The sequence below is a fragment of the Rhinolophus hipposideros genome (assembly GCF_964194185.1).
Source record: "Rhinolophus hipposideros genome assembly, chromosome: 9".
NCBI lineage: Eukaryota > Metazoa > Chordata > Mammalia > Chiroptera > Rhinolophidae > Rhinolophus > Rhinolophus hipposideros.
Window position 1 is genome coordinate 2508576 of NC_138055.1, and position 21454 is coordinate 2530029.

General features: G+C 50.0%; 1 protein-coding gene across 1 annotated transcript in view; it reads right to left on the reverse strand.

The window, feature by feature from the left end:
• Positions 1-21454, reverse strand: part of TBC1D22A (TBC1 domain family member 22A) — a 275779-nt gene that overhangs the window by 172622 nt on the left and 81703 nt on the right. Inside the window, exons 5-7 of the mRNA XM_081059292.1 lie at positions 17438-17508; positions 11952-12080; positions 10026-10088 (exon numbers count right to left, since the gene is read on the reverse strand). Of these exons, the coding sequence (XP_080915418.1) occupies positions 10026-10088; positions 11952-12080; positions 17438-17508 (263 nt within the window). The remainder of the gene's footprint in view (positions 1-10025; positions 10089-11951; positions 12081-17437; positions 17509-21454) is intronic.

Consider the following 21454-nt stretch of genomic DNA (forward strand, 5'->3'; position numbering starts at 1 on the left):
CACACAGAGCAGCAGAGTGCTCGCGACAGAAAGCGCAGGAAAGTGTCTCTGAGGGTTACCCCAAAATTATTTTCCCGTATGAGCACCATCGTAACGAGCTCTGTACAGATCAGAGAGCTCGTCAGCAGGGAAAGGGACCCACCCCCAGGCAGAGGGCCGTGTGCCGTCGGACATCGATGCCGGCGCCAAGTCGTGTTCTGCGCTCATTCAAAGAGGACACTGAGCCCTTTCTAAGCCTCTGCTCTCAGACTGGTGGGAAAAAAAACAAACACATCATAAACAAGTGCTTTTGTACCACTTTTTTCAAACAGGAGTTTTCCTAGCTTAACAATGTGACACTTGAAGGAGGCACGAATCGAGGCAGGCTGGGAGCAAGCATTTCTCTCCCGGGCTTCTGCAACCCGAGTCCCCAGCCACTTACTCAAGGCCCCTGCTGCCACCTCAGTCTCAACTGAAAAAGAAACCGGAGAGGAATGGTCTAAAGGACATTCCCCACTGAGATGACCCCGCAATGACAGCACACCCCGGAGAAAAGCAGCTCTGGCATGTCCTCTGTCACCCGACCCAGGGAGCTGCCCGGACGACAGGCTGTGCAGGCCACACCGAGACCCTACTCCTCAGAGCTCCTCGGATCCACACGCACAGAGTTGGTCGAAGTCCCCAAGGCAAAAGGAAGAGCCAATGGGTCACCAAAACCAAGGGTCAAAAAGCAGAGGGACCACGCCAGAAATCCAGGAGGGGAGGCCCAGCCAGCCGGCAAACCAAACGCAGCTGAGCCTGCAGGCTGGAAGCCCACGTCACCCTCCCGGTGGAGTTTCACACAAGGACGAGGGTCCCAGGCCCACGCAAGCCCGCCTGTGCCCTCGTGGTCGGCCTGCAGGGACCCCAGACCCAGGCCTGTGCCTCCTGCCTGTGGGGCGAGGGGGGCCCTCGAGCCCAGGCCCCTGCACGGACACAGAGGAGGGCTGGCAGCCCTGGGCTTCTCCAGGACCAGGTCAGGAAAGAGAAGGCTCCCCAGAACTGGGGAAACAGGCTTGGTGTTACCACCTAATTCCAGGGTCCCCACAAATCACCCTGCCTCCGGCTGTCCCCTCAGGTCCCACACCGGCTGGTCTTGGTGGCGACTTGACAGGCGCTCTATGGCCTCCATCACGTGCGCCTACACCCCACACTTGGAAGCTCACGCTGCAGAGACCGCGCGCACTCTCAGAGTCACCCACATGCCCAGCGGTTGTCCACTGGCATTTCAGGGGGGCCCAGCACACACAACTTCCGGTGTCCAAACTCCAGGTGTCTACGCATAGCTGTCGTGGGGACAACAGCGCCTCACTGCTTGGGACCACGGGTGGAAGCGGGTGGTCTAGTTCACGGCACGGAGAACAGGGTCTGCCCGGCACTAAGGCACATCTAGACGGACGTGGTGGGGTAGGTGGTGAGGCCGTCTCCCTGAGACCACAAGGCAGGCACCCCCGGACGCGGGCGTCCAGCGGAACGCAGGCCGACCTGAGGGGCTCGGACAAGGAAAGCTCACTGGACCTGGTGGGCTCTGGAAGTTCTGCTGACACTCCCCCTACTCTCGTCTTTGTCAGAGCTGGCAATTCATTAAAGGACGTAGCTCAAATTTTAAACTCTTCCCAAAGTATCTTTTCTGCACATCCAATGATAATAATAAAAACACTTGCTTCAACGTGCTTCCACCAGGACTGAAAAAATGAAAACACGACAGGTGTTCTTAGTTTGCTTGCCAAACTTCCAAAGCCTGAGTGCCAGGAAAGGTTTTAAAAAGAGAAACCCACTGGTTCCTCCACAGAGGGCTGCTGGAGGGGCTCCCGGGGTCCCCGACCGCAGCTCCTCCTGTCTTCACTTTGTAAAGCCTCTTCTCCTGCCCTCCACTTGCCCCACGGCAGCACCGGGCACCAGCAGCTCACTGTGCTCAGGGGCTGAGATGCCCTGCATGCTAAAAACAATGAAATACACTGGAATTGCAAGTGTCACTGTGCTCATGGTTACTTATAAAAAAATCTGATTTCAGAAATTTGAAAACATCATATTTCAACCATATGTACCAGCAACAAAACTTTACTGCATATAAAGTGCTATGCAGATAATTTCCGTGAGAGGAGCAACAAAATATACAGTTCCGTTGAGAAGACCTGTGGATTTACAGCCCCCGAAATCCTGGAGCCACGTGGGCTCAGAAAGGAGATATTTACAACACAAGGGTTTGTAACATGATTCAAGGACCATTCCCCTACGTGAATTGTAAGACCTGATGATGAAACCGAGTAAGAGTCTCTAACCAGTCTGTAACTTCCATCTATCCCACGGAGACACACTGAGTTCACTGAGACACGACTGACTACGATCACGATGTAATTACTAACGTGCTGTTCTAAAGAAGCAACGACGCCATGTTTGTTGTGTGAATTACTCCACTGTCGCTGCCTTCAAGTACGTGGATTTACATCCCACATTCTGTGCTCGAGGTGGGTTGACAGGCTCGCAAACACAGCTGCTTCATTCCACTCACAACTGACGTACAAGAAGGAAACAACACTTCCCAACAAAACGTCACAGCGTCACTACCACCAGACTGAATAGTCAGCACAGCTGACAGGACTGCATGTCAAAGCATAAAGGACAAATCAAGGACGGCTTCGAGAACTTGTTTCAAATTAAAGAGCAATGAGCTTCCACTTCGGGCAGCACAACACCACGAGATGTAAACACACAACCCGAGGCAGAGAAGCTCCGTCCTGACCAATCCCGCTTTCCTTCGGGAAGTAGATCTCAATACCAGGAAGTCTACCCAACAAAATTCACCACATTAACAGAATAAAGGAACAAAAACATATTATTGGCTCAGATGGCAGGGAAAGGATTTAATAAACCTTCACAACTATTTATGATTTTAAAACCCTGAGCCAGGCACCGTCCCTAACACACTAAAGAGGATACGTAAAACCTAGAATAAAAACCACAAGGCAATGGACGATGTTAACAGACGTCCCTTTAAACTCAGGGAAGACACCAGGTGGCTGCGCTCACCACTTATATTCAACAGTGCGGTGGAAGTCTGAGCCAGCAAAACAGAACAAATAAAAGAGGGAAATGCATGTACAGAAGAGAGGGCAAAAACGAAACTGTCCTTATTCACAAAGGATATGATTAAGCTCTTTAAAACCTCACCTACACCTACCCATGAAATAAAGTTCATGAAAGAGGTTAGTAAGTTTTCCAGATAAAGGATTAACCTACAAAAGGTCAACTGCACTTCTACATAAGGTCAAGAAAAAACCGGACAGTGCAATCAAAAATGTTAAAGATACCGTTTATAAAGATATGTGTGTAATGGTAGATTTCATAGGCTGGGCAACATATTTAAGGAAAAACACTGTTTAAAGATCAGAAGAATTAAATAAATGCAAAAACAAAATGTTAATTCTCTCCAACTGATCAATAGACTCGGTGTGCTTTCGGAGAGTTTCATGAAACGTAACAAGCTGATTGTAAATTTACATACACAAGTAAGAGGCCAACAGCCCAGAGCCAAGACCAGACGTCAGTGGCCTGTCCTACCAGACATTAAGGCCACATAACCAAGACAAGAGGAAGCCGGCATGGGGACGAGTGGACCGACAACAGCGGAACAGCTGAGAGGCCAGGAGGGGCCCCCAACACACGTCAGAGGGCAAGGGGCACAGCTCCTGTCCAGTGGGGAATGGCTACGGAAACGGGGCTGCTCCCTCAAACTCCATGCAGTCGGCTCCCGGGACTGCAGCCCTAAATGTAAAGGCAAAAGTGTAAAACTCTTAGAAGAAATACGTCTTCTCTGAGACCATGAGGTTGGAAAGGAAGTCTAAGAACACAAAAAGTCCTGACTGTAAGAAAACTGGCTACGCTAAACTAAGATAGTTCTCTTCACCAGCAGGTGCAAAAACCTGCTAACTAAAAGAAGATAACACGTATCCATATATATCCAAAACAGAAACAGAACCTATTAGGAAGTCCTACAAATCAGTGGAACAAATGACAAACAACACAAAAGAAATATGGGACATGAGCATTTCACAAGAGGGGAGAAGCAGACGGCCAGAAACCTATGAAAAGATACGCCATCAACAATTCGGGAAATGAAAATGAGAAGCACGAGCCACCACTTCATACCCACCAGCCAGTTCAAGCACACAACCTAACAACAGTTCCACGTGGCAGTGAGGGGGACAGTACCAGCCACTGTCCTCAGGGCATGAGCCCACATCAGCCCACGCGTCACCCCAGCTGGACACCCTGGGGGAACCGTCACACGGGAACACTGGGCTCCTACACCAGCGCTCACAGCAACATCCCGGGAGGAAGCACAGGAAGGAAGGGGGCCCACATATATCGTGGAACCCACAAGGGAACACCACAGGGCAGGGAAACCAGCCACACCTCCACGCATCACTGGGTGGGGATTAAAACTGTCATGCTGTGACCTAAAGAGCAATCGCAAATGAACAGATTTGGCATAATCCATTCAAAATAAAGACTAAAAACAGGCGAAAGTCCCATACACATATAAACATGTGACAAAACCATGCAGGAAAGCAAGAGAACAATTAACCAAAACTCAAAGAGAGTGGTTACTTGTCGGAAGATGAGAAAATGTTTGGGGAGGGACACAGAAAGAACCTCGACAACTCCAGCCTGGCTCTATTTCTTCAGCTTGACTGGAGGGAAGTGGACCTAGGCCCTGACCTCACAGAGCTTGCAGCCTGAGAAGAAAGAGCCACAGCCATTCAGCCACGGCCAGAATCCCAGCAAAACAGTTCAGAGACCCAGTGATTCAATCCAGCAAATGTCTGTGAGCACCGGGTGGAGACCGTTGACCACGCCGAGTTTCGTCCACGGGACACAGACTCTTCACAACACAGCCCAGGTGCACGAATGGGAAACTCGTGGGCTGCAGACCAGCTGTGGCAGGAGTGGGGGTGATGGTCAGGTCCAGGGGTGGGCCAAGCAGAGAAGGCCGGCGAGCAGCCCTCCCGGCAGAGGAACCGCACGAGCCGAAGCCAGGACCTCTCTGAGTTGGCGCGATCCAGGAGGAAGAGCCAACAGCTGTGCCCCCAGAGGCGGCTTATCCCGACCAGGCGGGGCCCAGGTGTGGTGGAGGCCCCGCTCCTCCCAAGGTCCACACAGGCCCACGCCGGGGAGAGTGTGGCATGAACGGACTTGGGCTCCACCGCCCGGGAAACATCCCTCTTTGGGGCCACGGACAACTCACCGCACCCCTTCCAAGAACTGCACATAAATAATGTGGTTTAAAAAGCCTGCATGTTTCATTATCCTCTGTGTCTGATTAAATGTAATGAGACATCACTTCTCCGTGGCTAATTGGGAAAAGCATCTCATTTCCCCAATTTGTGAAACTGCTCTAAAGCATCAGGTCACCAGAGGGCAGATAATGGAATCACTGTGGAGGAAAAGTCACTCGGTAGGAGGATGAAAAGGCCCCACTGCGATGCTTGAAGACGGTTCGAATATGTTTCTTCCACTAAATTCACTGCACCAAGCACAGCAGCCAGAGGGCCACAGGGCAGAGCCCACACTTCTTAGTAACAGGTCGTTCTGTTCACCGCTGGACTGGACAGGAGCTAAGAAGACTGAGTGGCCAGAAAGTCCTGACTGTTACTTTCAAACAACAATGGTGGATAAAAAGATTACTTACTAATTTCAACAAACTCTCCGAAGTCCCACGAGGGCCCAGGTGACGCCAAGGACACCGCAAGGGGCCCAGGGCCCTGCTCTCAGGGAGCTGACGTACGAGCACAGGGACAGTGTGTCACATCATAAACAAGGAGTCAAATATAAGCCGAAACCAAGTGCCATAAAACAAAGTGTGAACAAAAGTGAGAGAGGCCGGTGCTGACATCAGACGGGGTCAGCAGGGACAGCGTCTCCGACAGGACACGGTCAGGGTGGAGCTGAAGACCCAGGAGGAAGCGGACCCTGAGAGGCAGGTGGCAGGTAAGACAGAGGGCAGCCTGGTGAGCAGGCACTCTGTGCACATACTGCTTGGGGCACTGGGCACAGGCTGAAAGGACATCTAGAAGGTCTGCTCAGGTGCAGCTTGGAGAGACGAGCAGAACCCGGGTCATGGGGTCTCTGGGGAGTCCAGCAGTCACCCACAGGGTCCCACGTCCACAGCTGGGAGAGGGAGGTCTGTAAGGCGCCCTGCCCCTCCCCTACTGCTCCTGCCCCTGGGAGTGAGGGGCGCTGACCTCCTGGTAAAGACCACTGGCTCCAGCCTTCCTCTTGCTTCTGGGCAAGCGCTAGGCAAGGACGATCCTGCACCCTCGTCTCCTCTTGCTCACTTCAAGCCTCCCACCCCACATCAGCAGTTAAATAAGCTAAGTCCTGTGGCCCCCAAATCCGCTGAGCTTCCTTAAAATAGCAATTCCTAGGCCCCACCCCAGGAGCCTGACTCAGGTCGGAGGGAGCTAGGGAACAGGTAGGCTGAAGGCGTTAAAGGCAATTAAGAGCGAAGAATGAAACAGACACTTCAGCAGGAAAGACCTCGGCACCGGTCCATCAGCAGACAAGACACTCCCCAGTGTTAGCCCACAGGGAAATGCAAATTAGGACCCCGACACACTGACAGCGGCTAACACTGCAAAGACTGGGCTATGGGCAGTTAGAACTGTCAGTCACGGCTGCTGGGAACGCAAACGGGTGCGGCCACTCTGGAAGGCAGCGGGGCCATTTCTTGAAAGTATATGAACACCACTTAGCCTATGACCTGGGGACTTAGCAGAGAGGGAAAAAGAGACACTTTCGCCAGATACGCACATGGACGTTCATGGCCAATTTAGTTAGCAATTGCCCCAAATTAGAAAGAAGCCCTGTGTCCATCAATGGGTGAATGGGTAACACGCTGAGGCACCTCAGTGACATGTGACATGTGGATGGCTGGCACTGTCCCAGGAAGAGAAGCAGTCACAAGGCTGCGACTCTAGGACGCCATTCCCACGAAGTTCTAGGGACAGAAAGTGGGTCAGGTGTTCCCAGGGGCTGGCAGGGGGCGAGCACAGGAGACTGGCAGCAAAAGGACATGAGGGGACTTTTCAGGGTGATGGAAGTGTCCCACGTCACGATTGAAATGCCCACATACAGGTGTCGAAACTAACCTAGCTGTGCCCTTAAGATAGGTGGATTTTACTGTATGTCAATTAGACTTTAGTACAGTTGACAGGAGGCAGGGGGGCGGGATGGGGGGAGCAGACAACAGAGCAGAGCCCAGCACCACCTGACGAATGGGCATGCGGACAGACTGGCGGAAACCCTTCCCCTGAGTAACCAGAAGCCCAGCCTTCAGTGGGCACATGACCCACTGACATCACAGTCACAGGCTTCTGGTTCGGTCCAGGAAAGGAACCACAGGAGTGGGATCCAGGCAGAAGCGCTACGAGCCACTTCTCCAGGACGTCTTCTCCGCCGCGCCTCGTCACTGCTGCTGGTGGAATGCGAACGTGACGTGGGAGCCTGGGCAGCCAGCGTGGGCCACGAGGTACAAGCCAGGTGCGGAGGAGCAACCAACCCACGGCCGGCGAGCGGCACTGGGCAGTCACCAACGCGGCCCGTGCTGCGGCGGCGCATACGTCCAGGCCTGACCCCCACGGTGCGGGACACACCTTGTGCGGCCTGCTGCTAATGCAGGACCAACATTCCCACACTCCCCCCGGAAGCCCATCGCTCAGCACTTTGTGTCCCCCACACAACACTGTCCCAAATCACCCCTCATCTGCTCCCCGAAGCCCGTCTACCCTGGGGACGGTCTGCCCTCTGGCAGGGCCGGGACAGGCCTGAGACCCCGAGGAGCACATGAGAGCCGAGCAGAAATCATGAAGGAGAGAGACCCGCTGCCGGAGCACAGGTGCTTTACACCAAAGGAATCAAGGTCCCCGGCCGTCCACGTAAGCAGACCAGCCAGCACCCACTGGCAGTGACGGCTCCCCCTCTCTGATAGCGAGAGGTCTGTGAGCTCAGCTCTACAAGGAATGTGTCAAGTGGTTGAAAAAGTAGAAATAAACCAAAGGACTGTGGCAGACTCTATTTTCCATGTAAAAAATAACTTAAAAAAAGGTTATCTCTTATTTTCCAGATACAGTAAGCACAAGTACTGAAAAGGACAATCAAAGAGAAGTATCTTAAAATGACTACTTCTGTGGAAAACTGCTTTTCTCTTTTTGTGGGAGACAATCAATAAGTATTGGATAAGTACTTTTGCTTCCATAATCCTGGATTTTTCTTTTTTTAACACACTGCACAGATAAGAGACGTCAAAGTTTAAAAGTGCATTTACTGGGGCAATCAAGACACAAAACAAATGTTTCAAACAAAAACATTTCAACTTTAAAGAGATAACACTTATAATAACAACAAGATATATGATAACTAAGAATAAAATTAATAAAATATATACAAGACCTTTTATGGAACAAATCTTAAAACTTCATTGAAAGGCATTTAAAATGGCCTAAAAATAGGGAATTAGCATGTTCACGAAAATGATGACTGAATTTCATAAAGATGTCAGTTCTCCCAAATGGATCTCTAGGTTCCTTTGCGCAATGCTGATCATAAATCAGGTTTTAAAAGCAAAATGGTGGCCATCTGACTGAGCCTTTTGTGGGCAAGCAAAGGCCTAAGACCACACGATCGATTTTGGAGAGGAATTAGTGGGGGTGTGAACACTCCCACGGTATATATTAATTCATTATCAAGCTGCATTAACAAGCTGGTGAGGCTTTAAGGGCAGGGAGCCTGAACACGGGGCAGACAGCACCAAAACAAGGGCTATGCGAACGTGCCAATGACAAACCGGAAGTGACGCTGCAAATGTGGGCGACGGCAGAGTCCACAGTGGTGCTGGGACTGACCGGTTACTGATGAGGAAGTTAAACTGGATCCCTGCTCTGATCACCGAGAAGAAAGGGAGAGACAAGCCACAGCGCGGAGAAGCTATTTGCGACACACAAACGGACAAAAAGTCAGAATCCCTAACATATACAGATAAATAACCAATAAAAATTAGACCAACACCCCAAACGGAAAATGGGCAAAAGACAGGACAAAGCATTTCCCAGAAGAGGGACACAGGAGTCCATGAATAACAGAAGAGATGCTTACCCAGCAGTAAGCAGAGAAACAGGCACAGGACCACAACAAGCACACCCGCCAGAGGCAAAATGAACAAGGCTGGCGATACCAGGACCAGCCAGGACGCGAAGCGCCCGGCCTCGCATGCTCCTAGGCGAGCACTGAGTTAGTACACCGAGCTGGAAGGTGGGCACGTGATCGTGCAAGTCCATGGGTTCACACCCTGGAATTTCCCTTGTTCGAGAGTACCCTCGAAGGCCTGGCCTGTGGGCACCTGTGTAAATGCACATGAAGGTTCCAGGCCACCCAGTTCCCACGACAAAACATCAGAAACCACCCAAACGCCCACCAACAGGAAACAGGCTGCAGAAAGTGTGGAATATTTCAGTAACCAACTATTATGCAGCTAGACACACAGATTAGCTGAATCTCAGAAAACAATGTAGAGGCAGAAACGAGTCACGCAGACCAGACCCCGTGAGGGGTCCTGTCCGTGTCACAGGACATGCATTTGCGTCGTGAAGAATCCCACATACAGTCAGGAGAGGGGTCAGCTCCCGGGGAGGGAGGGGCTCCCAGAAGCAGGAGGACAGCGAGCAGCCCCAGACTGGTGGTCACACTTGCGTGGGGTTATGAGTCCGGAAACGGGTAGTGGGGTGTGTTTACTCCACGTACCCACGCACGACCTGTATTCTTTTGTGCGCATCATGACACAGTAAGAATATTTTAAGAATGAGCCACTCCTGTCGGCGGTTGTGTCCACAAGAGCCACCCCCAACCCTGCTGGTGGGTAAAGCAGCCCAACTGCACCAACCATCTTGCTAGGGAAGCGGGCAGCCAACACCCCAACGAACGGAGACGCCCCCTTCCGATGCAGCTCTCACCTCGGTCACCTTGGGCTGAAGTATTAAGGTCTCTGGAGTCATTCGCGGGACGTCTATGTGGATCTGGACATGGAGGGGAAGAGACAAAAGGTGACAAACGTCATTTCAGGCAGTAGCGTCAGAGCTTAGCCACAGCGACCAGTTTACTCCGGATCTAAGCTTGTTTCCGGAAGACACTAACCTCCCACATTTGGAGCGCTCCTTGGGGGCAAGGAGCAGGTCCTACCCGCATGGGGCCCAGTGCCAGCAGGCCAGGCCTGCGCGACACCTCCCAGCCAATCAGCAGCTGCGCACGGTGAGGCCCGGGGCGCCCTGGGCTCCCGGTAACATCTCGGTAACATTATCCGCAGCAGTTGGCACACACTCGTTTCCAGCCTCAGACCCTCCCCAGGCCAGCAGAACCCAAATTACAGAAGAGCTGCCTGTCACGTGTTATAACCACACCCTGCCGTCACCCATCATCAGGAGGAAATCCAGGGAGCTGGACACTCGGGGCTCCTCCAGACCCCCGGACCCCCTGCCCATGTACAGGACTAGACGAGTAGGGCAGGCCACGGCAGCCTGCAGAAAGCCCAGACCGGGGAGCACACCCAGATGAGTCCTATACTCTGATCGCTCCGTGTGCTCTGGACAGAACATCTTCAGCAAAAGAGCAAACACAGCAATACAGTGCACAGACGACAAAGAGGAAGGAGTCAGAGGACACCGCCCTGCCCTCCCCACCTCCCAAGGCTGTGGGAGGGCGGGGCTGCATGCCTTTGGGCAGTTCGTGGGTCAAACACCATGCGTGGGTAGCAGGGAGGGAGCAGGGTGCCCGAGGCCCCAACACCACCTGCGAGCTAACAGCGTGTGGGATGGGTGGCAGGACCGTACAGGGTCTAGTTCCCAGAGGCAGCAAAGCAGGCTGGCCAACCAGAAGCTGCCACAGGTTCCATCTCTCAGCTGCATGAATGTAGGAACCTTTGGGGAATCCACAGTAACAAGGGAGCTTTTTATTACCTATCACAGCAACTGAATAAAGACATACACGGCCCGTTTTTAATTAACTTTCCCTTAAGAAATTCACAACAGAATACAGCTTGCTAAATCTTTCAGACGGATGCTAGCTAGCGTCATCCTTTGGAAGTCTTTTTCTTGAATAAGAATACACCCAAAACGTGTTCAAAACACCAAATTTACCCGTTCTCTAAAAACAGTGACACGGAAAAATACACCAGGTAAGCTAGTTTTTCCCTCATCTAACGCAAACGTGATCTGTCTCAAATCCGATGCCCAGAGTTACTGAGCAGCAGAGGACAACCATGGGCCGGGGACAGAAGGGCTGCCCGGGAAGTGACAGCAGCGGGTCCCCGCCTGTCTTGCTTCTCCCTCCTCAGGGGCTGGTCTCCCCCAGAGCCTCCCGTGAACCCTGCCTGCCGGGAAGGCGCTGTCCAGGGCCCCAGTGAAGTTACAGAAACTCTGATCATCAGTCACAGGTGAGCCTGCCTTTGGGCCTTTATAACAGACCTGCGCCAGCCTGGGAGACGGGCTAGCACCCACGGGGCAGAAGAATCCGCAAAGCTCCTCCACCCAGAGGCAGGGTCTCCAGGAGGACACAGTCAACAGGACCTGTCTCTGGAAACCCACACGAGTGTTCCAGAACCGTGAGGCCGAGTGACCGACGCAGAAGCACCTTCCTTTAGAGGCAGCACAGCCATCTGAACTGGCACGTGACAGACACTGAGAACCCGGAGGGTCTCAAAGAGGTATTCCAACCGCAAATTCCGGACACTGTGAAGTTTAAGTCAATTGTCTATTCTCATCTGTTTATCAGCACACACCGATCTGTGCCCCAATCGGGGACATCCTGGGTTAAAACATATCGTCCTCCATGTCACCAAGCTAAAACACTTCACGTAACACACGACAGAAGAAAACGGTCCCCACCTGTCTATACGTGTCTTGGTGAACCTCATCTTTCCTAAAGTCGTAATAGTGCTCAATGAAAGCGAAATACTCTTTTTGTTTTCTTTGGAGGGTGGCCGGTCTTCGGTCAACATTGGCAGGTAGGTAACCCTGGGTGAGAAAAAAAACACAAAGAGTACATGTGGTTAATGCTCATTCACAGTCTCCACTGGAAGACTGCAGCAACAAAGGCTCACATCTTAAGTGCCACAGAGGGGAGGGTAAATGAGCGGCATAGGACCGTCAGCGAGCTGAGCACACGGCAGCCCCAACCCCCCGGCTCAGAACAGAGGCCCTGGGCTCGCGCTGCAGCCTTCTGAGCTGACAAACTTGCAGCCGTACGAGGCAGACTGGGATTCCACAGCCGGCTGGCATTCCACACTCTGCTGAAGCACAGCTGAGACCTGAAACCAGCTCGTGTCCAAATGCCTCTGACCATGAAGGATCCAGAAGTCCTTCCAGTCATGTAACAAATACACGTGTGTGTGTGTGTTCTGTCTGGCTGCTTAAACCCAATGTCATGCTTGAAAAAGCCATTCTTGTTGTAGCACGTGAGACTAGTTCTCATTATTGCATAATATTTCCATGTATAAAACCCACTCTACTGTTAACAAACGTTTGAGCTATTGCCAGTTTTGGCTCTAAACATCTTGTACCTGCCTTTTACAGCACATGGCAGGACTGTAAGGACATACCTGGGAGTGGAACTACTAGGTGTGCATATCTTTGGTAGTCCTCTGCTAAAGGACTTTCCAGAGTCATGTCACTCCCACTGGAAGTGGATCAGAGTGCCCGCTGTTCTACAGTCTTGCCAACACTCTGTATTGTCGAACTTTCTCATTTTAGCCACTCTGGTGGGTTTTCGGTGTATCTATTAGAATGTAGTTTTAACTGCATTTACCAGAATACTATCCAATGCCGCCGTGTGCCCTCATCTGTGATGTGCCAGTACAAGTATAGTCCTTTCCTATTAGCTCGTCCGCCTCTTCCTTCCTGATTCGAAGGCCTGTGTTACAGAGCTCACATGAGTCCTGGGGTAAACATCTCCCCCCACCGCCCCGTGGCTGTCTTTGCTCCCCACTGAAGATGTCTTTTGTTGAAGAGACGTTCCTAAATTTAATGTAGCCCAATTTATTTATCTTTTCTGATTAGTCCATTTCATGTCCTTTCTGAGAAAGTTTCCTTTATCCAACACTCGTGCTGACACATCTCACTTTTAAATCACGACCACATTCCTGCTGTCATGAAGTATTGACTGGAAGGGTCAGCAAACCACAGGCCCATTCTATAAACAATCTTGTTGGAACACAGCCAGCCTATTTGCGTTGTGTGTGGCTGCCGTGCATGTCAGTGGCTGCACTGAGTACCTGGGAACAGACCAGACGACCCACCAAAATGTGCGCTAAAATATTTGCTATCCAGCCCTTTGCAGGAAAGGTTTGCGAAGCCCTGCTCTAAAACGCTGGTCCCGCAGGCACACAGCCTTCCCTCACGTGTGTGTATACTTGTGTGTGTTTATACTTAACCGGTGCCCTTTTCTGAGCACTTGGACGATTTCTAATAGTCCAGGATTCTAAACCACATGGCACTCACTGCACATGGCTGGTATTTCCCTACAAGTGAATTGCGAGCTCTTTTTTTAAAAAAATTTTTTTTTTTACTTTTTATTGGGGAACAGTGTGTACTTCCAGGACTTTTTCCAAGTCAAGTTGTTGTCCTTTCAATCTTAGTTGTGGAGGGTGCCGTTCAGCTTCAAGTTGTGTCCTTTCAGTCTTAGTTGTGGAGGGCACAGCTCAGCTCCAGGTCCAGTTGCCGTTTTCTAGTTGCAGGGGGCGCAGCCCACCATCCCCTGCAGGAGTTGAATCGGCAACCTTGTGGTTGAGAGGACGCACTCCAACCAACTGAGCCGGGAGCTCAGCGGCAGCTCAGCTCAAGGTGCCGTGTTCAATCTTAGTTGCAAGGGGCGAGCCCACCATCCCTTACGGGACTCGAGGAGTTGATTTGGCAACCTTGTGGTTGAGAGCCCACGGGCCCATGTGGGAATCAAACCGGCAGCCTTCGGAGTTAGGAGCACGGAGCTCTAACTGCCTGAGCCACTGGGCCGGCCCACAATCACTGTATCTTTTGATCACACCTTGTATATCCAGTATGCCTTGGAGCTCACAAAATACTCCCACCTCACTTCAAACACACTTATCCCATCGTTCTTGACACTTTCTGAAGCAGTTCTGGAAGTCCTCTTTCGTGAGTGTCTTCAGTTGTCTTGTCATGGCTGCTTCAATGTCCTGAATCATTTTGACTTTGTTTTTATTTGACAGAAATTGCCGAATACCAGAAGCGATGTGTGACATGGAGCGTTGTCATGATGGATGATTTACGACACACTTTATTTAAAACACACCTTCTCTCAACCGTAGCTCACACCCAACTGACTGCACCGAACAAGTTGCAACTTGTCCCACACTGTTACTAAGGTTCAATGTGCCACTTCCCGTATTGAAGGTCCTGCCTTTCCATTGGCTGGCCCTCGGCAGCAGCGTTCACTGTATCTTTTGATCACGCTTGTATTTAAGGTTCTTCATGTCTTATTTCCAAGCAACCCTGCCCGGAGGGGCAGCAATTTACTACGTGGCAGCCCTGTCACAGGCGCACTGCCCTCCATGCTCACGGACAGGGGAGGCCCCGTGAGGAACGCCTGCACTAAAGCACGCTCAGTTACTTACAACAGGTTGGAAAGGGGCACCTGCACGGGAGCGGTCCCCACACCAGCCACTCAGAGTCCCTACTTCTGAGGAAAGCTGCAGCAGTTGTCCCCACGGCCTCTTTCCTGGCAAGTGACAAGGCTAGTATTCCCAAGGGTGGACCCTCTCTTCGTGCCTCACCCCCAGCCCTGGCTTTCTCAGCGGGGACAGGACCCGAGTGACACTGCTGTCTCTGCCACGAGAGCTCAGCTCCGTGGTAGGCAGTCTGCTTGCACACCCCAAAGGCACACGGCGCTACAATCAAAACACCCTCTTCTCTTCAGAGAAGGAAGGAGACTGGAACGCATGGCCCCCAGACACTTGTATGGCCACCTTCCTCCTCTCCTCAAATGTCACCACCTGACACTTTCTAAAAACAGTAACTTTTCCCCTGTCGCCCACAGGTTTTTCTGCAGCACCTGTCACCTTCTAAGATACTATGAAATTTACTTACTAAGTGTCCAGGTTGTCCCTCCCACTGGACCCCTTTGTTCGCAGCTATGTCCCAAGGGCACAGAGTCCTGGTCAGCACCCAGCAGACACCCCACGAGTACTTGTTCAGTGAAGGCATGACACCCACACCCCAGGAGGAGCACCGCCCTGGGGGTCCAGGGAGGGAGACGGCTGAGCAAACTTGTGAAAACTAAGTACTGGTTAGCATAGCACTCTGGGTTGGGTTGGGTTTTGATGGTGGAGAAGATGGGAGGTGGAGAGGGAGACAGAGCAAACGCCGGAGGAGGAAGGCCATACAGCGGCATGGGAGACGCAGGACAGCGTTGCAGGTGGGCACCAGACATGGCCTGTGAGACGAGGGGTACAGGGGGTGTGGAGCAGCCTGGGCCTTCCTTCTGGAGCAGTGGGGCCACCCAGGGTTGCGTGCCAGGAGTGGGGTGGACGGCCTTACATGGGTCACATGCAGTGGTACCAAAGGACTCTGAGTGAACCTAAGCAAGTATTCGGAAATTCTCCCTATTTCCCACACTGTAACTTCATTTACCAAAACGGAAATTCTAAAAGGGAAGTATGTCATAACAGGAACACAGACGAGAAAACATCCTCCTGACGCTCCATCCTAAAGGAACAACACGTGTGCAAGTTGAGGCATGCAGATAATTAAGCAAGACTGGAAATTATGCAAATGAGATATATTCAAGTATGCAATGAATTTTAAATGACAGAACTACAGAAAACTTAATTGCTGTATTAGCATGCTATAAAAACACTAATCATGAATGTAAAACAATGCATGCATATACTTATATCAAAATTGTCCCGGTGACACACACATCAAATCGCTCCCTCCCACTAGGTTCCCGTGCAAACCTACCTCAATAAATGGAAAGAAAAACCATGGTACCGGAGTGTCACATCTCATTTTTAACCATTCTCTTCACTAGCATAAATGTTAAATGTGTAACTAGTGTTTGTTCAATGTTTCTGAAATCGTTATTTTAAAAAAAAAGCCCAAAAAATGATTTTCTACAGCACTCATTTTTGAAAAGTTTCTGCTGTGCTTGCATGGAATTTAAATGTTAAATAGCATTACTGGAGTTTAATGGTGTGTCCCAGCCTAGGTATACGTCAGTTCTCCGTAAGTGGCAAGAACCAAGCTTCTCATGTCTTTCTTCATTAAAGCAGAATGTCCTCCTCATCAGTGAAGATCAGTGCTCTTCAGCAGAGCACGGGACCTTAACCAGGACCCACACAGACGGGGACAGAGGAAACAGAACGGCACAAAATCACTCCTGTAAAGCGTGCCACCCAGGTGCTGGCCGCCCTCGGCAGACACCGAACTGCAGTGAAGGGTCCTGAAGGTACTTGCACAGAAACTCCCTCCAAGTCACTGTGAAAAGCTTGGGACCTATCTAGAGGACATCTGGAAAACTGAATATGAACACTTAAAAGGCCAAACAAAAATATAAGCAGTTGCAACAGGTCTCATTTTAATTGCAAAAGACTGTTTAATCAATAAATAATTCTCCATCTAAGATTCCGAGGTACTAGGCTGCAAAGTTTATTGAGACTCGTTAGCAAGAAAGTCGTTTAAATATAGAAAGTCAGACCCAATTTAGAGCAAACACTTAGAGTTTCCTATTGACTTGGCTTCAAAAATAATTTTAAAAGGCAAAGAGAAGAAAGCTGTCTGTGAACCACCCTGAGAGTTTGGCAGGGCCATGTTCACGCCCAGTATTAAGCCCCTGCTAAGTACATGACAGTTACTGGTGCCCACCAGCACCCGGCCTTCTCCACAGGCCTCCCAGACCAGCAGTTAGTTGAGTGTGAGGGGTTGAGAAGTCAGGACTCCAGCCTACATCACAGAAACACAAACTACTTCTAACATCCATTTTTCTCCCTAACATCATTACTAATATTTTTTTAAAAAATGGTCAAACATCTCTCCCTGTCATTGATTCCCAGAGTTGAAATAATCTTCCATGCTGGTACCTTTCTATATCCCATGTTTCAAAATGTTACAAAGATTTTATTTTTTAAAATAATAAAATAATTAGAGAAAAATACAGCTGTCATAAATGATTGCTTATCTTCACTTTCTGCCAGCCTTGTTAAACCAGGCCTGAAATTAAGCAAAGGATGGGAAACGTCAGCTTAGCGCAGGCTGAGGCTCGTATCACAAAGCAAGACAGGCACACACGTGGCCAGATGACAGGGACTTCTCCTTACGGGAGAGAGGATGCAGACGAGCAGGCCCTCGTGGATGAGACTTACCGAGAGGAGCTTCCACGTAATGGGACGGACTGGCTTTGGGATTCCGGACCAGCTCAGTTTCCGCAATTCTTCTGTTGGCAAAAAAGAGACAAGGAAAATGGTTTACAGTTAGCCAACTGCCCCCGTGCTTTGACCAGAGTTATCAGGGGCAGTGAGCCCCACATGTGAATCCAGGATGAACCTAAATGATAAAAATTTCGGGTGCTGACTATTGTCAATATCCGAGAGCAGTTACCATCTGTTCACACCATGCCAAGTGTTACCTGTTTACGCTTAAATCTTAGGGAGGACCTGTTTGCTAAGGGCACCCCAGGTGTCCCTAGCACCACCCTGGGACACAGAGGACCAAGGGAGGCAGGTGGCCTGCCACCCCTCCTTCCTTCCATCCCACTCCCCTACGCGCCTCTCTCCCTCTCTCCCTCTCTCCCTCTCTCCCTCTCTCCCTCTCTCCCTCTCTCTCTCTCTCTCCCAAAAGCATTTTCCCCAACTTCACCCCTTAATGAAGGTTTCTTTCTCCCTCCCGTCTTACTCTCACCATTACTGTTGAAGAACACCTGTCTGAGGTGATTTTCTCAGGACTGGTTTTGAAAGAAACTGTGTCGTGAGCTAAGCTTGTACGCATGCAGCACTGAATAAGGGGTGACCGTATCATACATACCAAGGCCAACAAAGCCGTCACACAGACCAACACAAGTCCCTGCTGCCTACAGATACCTACAGGCGAGAAGGGCACAGAGGGCAGGGCTGCTGAGGGACACAGCGAGCCAAGTCCAGAGCCTCCCAGCAGAATGGAGGGCAAAGGGCCCCTGAATTCTGTCTGACCTTCTGCGTCTCCTTGAACGTCCCTTTCCAACGCCCCGAATGGCTACAAGAGACATTTCATTTTGTGGATACAGCAAGACTCAGTCAATCCCTCTGAAACCGAAACAATTATTTCTTTCCTTTAAGTTACGAATCTACCATTAGGTTCTTCTCCTAACGTCTGGAAGCTAATGATTAATATCAGGGATAAAGGAAATGATTAAAGAGGCAACTTCGGTAATATAATCAACGAAATACAAAGTCCTGACATCCAATCTTTTTCCAATTACTAAAGTCTAAGTAACGTAAGTAGAGAATAATTGGGCAACAACTCCCGCAATCACGTGCATTTTGCAGCAACCTCAGGAAATATCCAATCTTCCCCAGCCCCTAAGACATTATGAAAAGCAGGAACTTCATATCTGAATAGCATAACGTGATATTTACCGAGCCTGTTCCCAGTACCTCTCTGATGACTGTTTATGAAGTTGAGAGAAATCTCAGCTGTTAACGGTCTCTGAACCTTTGTCCTCAAGGAAGAAACTCACCAAAATGCTACCTTGAATATACAGTCTGAGACAAAGTTCTGACTTTGTGTAAGCTTCAATGTGTAAAAGGAGCTCTCACGTGTATCTCATTTGGTGTTCCAAACTGCTTCATTAACGAGGGCTGTGATGCTACCGCGTAGATGAGGATGGTCCCACAGAGGTTAGGCGACGCAGGAACTAAATGACCTCCATATCCCAAGGTCTGGCCACCCTATTACCTCCCGTTATGGAAAAAGGTTTTGTAACACAGATAATCTCACTTATGAATATAAATGAAAAGGTCCAAAATAAAACCTTGGCAGACTAAATCAGAACCAGAATTTCACAGAACAGCGCATACAAGTAGGATTGACCCCAGGAACGAAAGCACGGTTCCAAATCAGAGCTCCTGTAACTTTAGTGAGGTGTTGGCTTGGGTTGATGGGAAAGCCACAGGGCCACTCTGATAGACACTGGGAGGAGAATGCCACCAGGGCCCACGCGCCCCTTCCACCTTTCTAGCAGAATTCGGGTTGTGCACACCTCCCTGCAGCATGCCCGAAAGGGAGAGGTGTCAGTCAGCCCCGGGGAAGCTGAACCCACCCACCCGACTCCAAAGGTGGGCCTGATTGGTTGGTTTAGAGCTACGCCCCGCCCTCACCAGTGACTGATTAGGCAATGGGCCGGCCCGGGACCCTACTTGAGCCACTAAGAAGAGAGCCAGTCGGCTGAGGGCTTCTGAGAAAGACCTCCATGGTCTTGGGAAATCTAGAGGCAATCCCGTCCTGCTTGCTCTGAAAGGCACTGGGGTCAGAGGCGATGGGTGCTGCTGCAGCCATCTAGCACCTGACCAGCCTGGGGGGAAGCCAACAAAGAGAGGCAGGCAGAACCGCCACACGGCCAACACCACGGTTCTGAGTCGGCAAGAGGGCCAAATACAAGAACGTTCAAAAATCAACAGCTTTTCTCTACCAGCAAGAAAATAAACAGAAAGTGTTATAGGCGTACGTTTCACATGAAATGGATAATAACAGGAAGAAAACTACAAGACTTTACCTAAAGATATTAAAAAACAGGAGCACACCAAGCCCACTGCGGTTAACAAGTACATATTTAAGGAGCATGCGCTATGGGCCAGGCACCTGGCTGGTGGCAGGAGAGTCACAAAAGTGACCATCGCACAGGCCACATGCTCAGAGAACTCACGTCCACTCCAGGAATACAGCAAAGGGAAAAATGACAACAGGTAAAGCGTGTAATAAGCTTGTACATATGGGCATTTTACTTAGCTGTGACGGTTTCCGTGAGGAAATGACGGTTGAGGTAAGACACACAGCTGAGGAGAACTTGATTGAGTGAAGACAGGACAAGGGGACTTTTCGAGCCCAGGGAGCAGCGGAGGCAAAGCCCTGACCAGTGTGGAGAACAGACCAGAGGGTCGAGTGGTCACGAGAAGACCACTTAATGGGCCACTTCCAAAGCCCATTTTGGAGGTGATGGAGGTGACAGGTAGGACGGTGACAGTTAAAGAAGAACGATGACCAAGGAGACATCTAGGGTACAAAATCAAGAAGACTCAAACAATATATTCCTGGAGCTAAGACTCAGAACTATAATGTTGTCAACTGTCCCTTAAAAAACCTCCCGTTCCATGCAAAGCCGACCCAAATCCCAACGGGATGCTGTGTGTGTTGAGACCCGGTTTACGCGGAGCCTACACTCTTCAGGGAGAAGAACAACAGCCAATAAAATTGTCAGAAAGAATAACGTGAAGGGACCTGCACTAATGGACAAGAAAACATGTAACAGGGCTACAGTAATGAAGACGGGGTTCTAAGAGCAAGACTAAGGCAGAGAGATGAAGAAACAGAAGGAATGGCTCAGATCAAACCTGTGTTTGGTCATGATGAAAGGGGCGTTTCAAATCCAGGGGCCCATCAGACAACGACGTCAAACAATATGGTTTCTATTTTTACCAAAGGAAATTAGACTGTGTGTCTTGCCATACGAAAGTGTATTTCCCGATGATTAAAGAGCCAAGGATTTAAATTGTGTGCACGTATGTGCGTACACGAGTACGTATAAAGGAAATAAAAATGACTACAGGAAAATACAGGAGAATGTTTTGCTATTTTCAGAAAAGAGAAAGGACTTCTAAGCAAGACACAAATCTCAGAAATTATAAGATTCACAAATTAACTATATAAAAATTTGAATTAACTGTATGGTGAAAGACACTACTATGTTAAAAAAAACAAATTACAGACTTGAAAAATAGATGCAACATATAAGAACGCTACCATTACTAATATATAAAGAGCATACACAAAAGTGAGAGAGATCAATTTACAGAAAAATAGAAAATTCAGAGGAGGATATGGAAATGGCTAACAAACATATAAAAACGGACACATAACTTCAATGGTGATCAAAGAACTACAAACTGAAACAAGAAATCTGCCACAAATTGGGTCTAGTTTTAAATGTGTGGCACCCACATGGATGAGTTCTGGGAGGCAGCCGCTGTCCCCCAGGCTGCGCAGGGTGTACATTGACGTAACCTTTTTGGTGATCAAATTTTGAAGGTGTGTAACGTCTGGGCAGCAACTTCACTGGAAGACACCTATTCTCTGGGGGCATTTACACAGGTACACAAGGGAGTTCATCAGAGTACTCTCCTGGTAACAAA